This window comes from Mus caroli, unplaced genomic scaffold (assembly GCF_978045245.1).
Source record: "Mus caroli unplaced genomic scaffold, Mus_caroli_1 scaffold_13, whole genome shotgun sequence".
Taxonomy (NCBI): domain Eukaryota; kingdom Metazoa; phylum Chordata; class Mammalia; order Rodentia; family Muridae; genus Mus; species Mus caroli.
Genome location: NW_028227268.1, coordinates 21,847,755 through 21,850,135, shown reverse-complemented (window position 1 = coordinate 21,850,135; position 2,381 = coordinate 21,847,755). Strand labels below are relative to the sequence as shown.

General features: G+C 48.1%; 1 protein-coding gene across 1 annotated transcript; it reads left to right on the top strand.

The window, feature by feature from the left end:
- Positions 1-1,072: 1,072 nt before the first annotated feature.
- Gast (gastrin) lies at positions 1,073-1,492 on the top strand. Its single transcript, XM_021178234.3, has 2 exons — positions 1,073-1,283; positions 1,395-1,492. Exons 1-2 carry the CDS (start codon positions 1,073-1,075, stop codon positions 1,490-1,492), a joined length of 309 nt encoding a protein of 102 aa, XP_021033893.1.
- The last annotated feature ends 889 nt before the right edge of the window (positions 1,493-2,381 follow it).

Genomic DNA, 2,381 nt, shown 5'->3' with positions numbered 1-2,381 from the left:
TCAGAGATCCGCTTGCCTCTGCTTCCTGAGTGCTGGGATTGAAAACATGTGTCAACACTCACAGCCTCTAATATCTTTTTTTTTTTTTTTTTTTTTTTTTAGTTTTTCGAGACAGGGTTTCTCTGTGTAGCCCCAGCTGTCCTGGAACTCACTCTGTAGACCAGGCTGGCTTTGAACTCAGAAATCCGCCTGCCTCTGCCTCCCGAGTGCTGGGATTAAAGGCGTGGGCCACCATGCCTGGTGTTTGTTTGTTTGTTTGTTTCCTAATATCTTTTAATACACATTTTTCTTATGGGGGAAAGTTAAAAAAAAAAAAAAGCAAAAACAAAAACAAAACAGAAAATATCAAGTCCCAGGAACAGATAAGGTTTGGAATTTGATGTTTGCTTGGGATTCTACTTTAGGTCCAAGCTGTGGTTTCCCCAGACTTGATTCACCCCCCAGCTTAGCTGCAAATGCCAGGTTTAATTTATTTTCCTTAGCTGCATAAGTACAGTTGCAGGCTGTTCATCAGCTAAACGATTCGGAGCCTCTGCTCCAAGGTTGCCTAGCAACCATGGGGCCCAGCCTCTGATGGACATACTGGTGGTCTCCAAGTGGCAGTGTATGATCTATAACACCCTTTAGTGTGTGCATGCCTCTTTGTTGTTGCTACTTAAAATTTCACTTTAAGCTCTAAGAATCATCAGACCTAGCCTCATCTGGCGGAGCAGTCTGGAAAATACTGTTCTATGATCATTGTGGGGTTTTTTTTTGCATTTGAAATTGTGTGTGTGCGTGTGTATGTGTGCATGCACACACACATTTGGATGGGCAAGGTGAGTACCCATATGGACATCAGAGGAAGTCTATTGCTCTATAGTTTAGTCCACTGAGACCAGATCTCTCTCTCTCTCTCCCTCTCCCTCTCCCTCTCATCCCTCTCTCTCTTCCTCCCTATCTCCCTTTCTCTCCCTCTTCCTCTCTCTTTCTGTAGCCAGGCAGCTTAGAGCTCATCTGGCCTAGCCCTTTACATCTGGGACTATGGAATATCCCCATCTTGAAGCCCAGCTCTCTTCCCTTCTCAGACAAGATGCCTCGACTGTGTGTATACATGCTGGTCTTAGTGCTGGCTCTAGCTACCTTCTCGGAAGCTTCTTGGAAGCCCCGCTCCCAGCTACAGGATGCATCGTCTGGACCAGGGACCAATGAGGACCTGGAACAGCACCAGCTCAACAAGCTGGGCTCAGCCTCTCACCATCGAAGGCAGCTGGGGCCCCAGGGTCCTCAATACTTCATAGCAGGTAGTAGCTGCTGAGCCAGCCAGGTTTGGTCATGGTTCCTCCATACTGACCCCACAGTTCTTTAAGACTTTGCCTTCTTCTCCCCGTTCTTACCTCCTGTTACCTCCTCAGACCTGTCCAAGAAGCAGAGGCCAAGAATGGAGGAAGAAGAAGAGGCCTACGGATGGATGGACTTTGGCCGCCGCAGTGCTGAGGAAGAAGGCCAGTAGGACTAGCCACACTCTTCCAGAGCCCAGCCATCTCCAGCCACCACCACCCTCAGCTCCGTCCTTACAAAGCATATTAAAAATAAACTAGCTTCCAATGTATCCCTGAGTCATGTCATGTGCTTGCCTGGAGAGGGGTTGAGGCAGGAGGGAGAGCTGAGTACACCTTAGAGGCAGACCCAAGAGTAGCACTGATCAAGGATCTACCTGGGTGAGCAGTTAAACTTACTGCTCTTTCAAAGGATTCTGGTTCAGTTCCCAGTACCCATATTGGGTGGATCACAGCTGCCTATAAGTCCAGTTAGAGGGAATCCAACCTTCTTCTCATCTCCTTGGACATCTATACTCACATGCATCTAGACACAAAACATCATGTGTGTGTGTGTTTGTGTGTGTGTGTGTGTGTCAAAATGTGTCACTATTGGAAGGTTTAAACCTCCCAAGACTGCCCATTCCATTTACAGTGAGGCCACAACTCCATTCCAAAGCCCTGTGCTAGCTCAGCTGCCTTCTTCCTGCCTCGGGGAATCCAGTCTCTTCCTTCTCCTTCCTTTCCTCACACAGACGTGTCATGCTCTTTCCTTCTCCTTTACCCTTAGTGGTCTCAGCTCCTGGGATGTTCTTCTCTCTGCCCAAACGTGGCAGGCTCCCCTTCCTACTTGAGGTGCCCCTAATTTCATGCGTATAACTGGTTTCTTGCCCACTACATCTGCCTTCTCATCCAGGTGGAAAACTAAGCATGGGTGGGTACTGGACTGGCTGGTTGTGTGCGTCAACTTGACACAAGCTGGAGTTATCACAGAGAAAGGAGCCTCCCTTGAGGAAATGCCTCTCTATGGGATCTGCACTGAAGATATCAAATTGTCTCAGTGAAGTATTGAGAAGGGGCCAA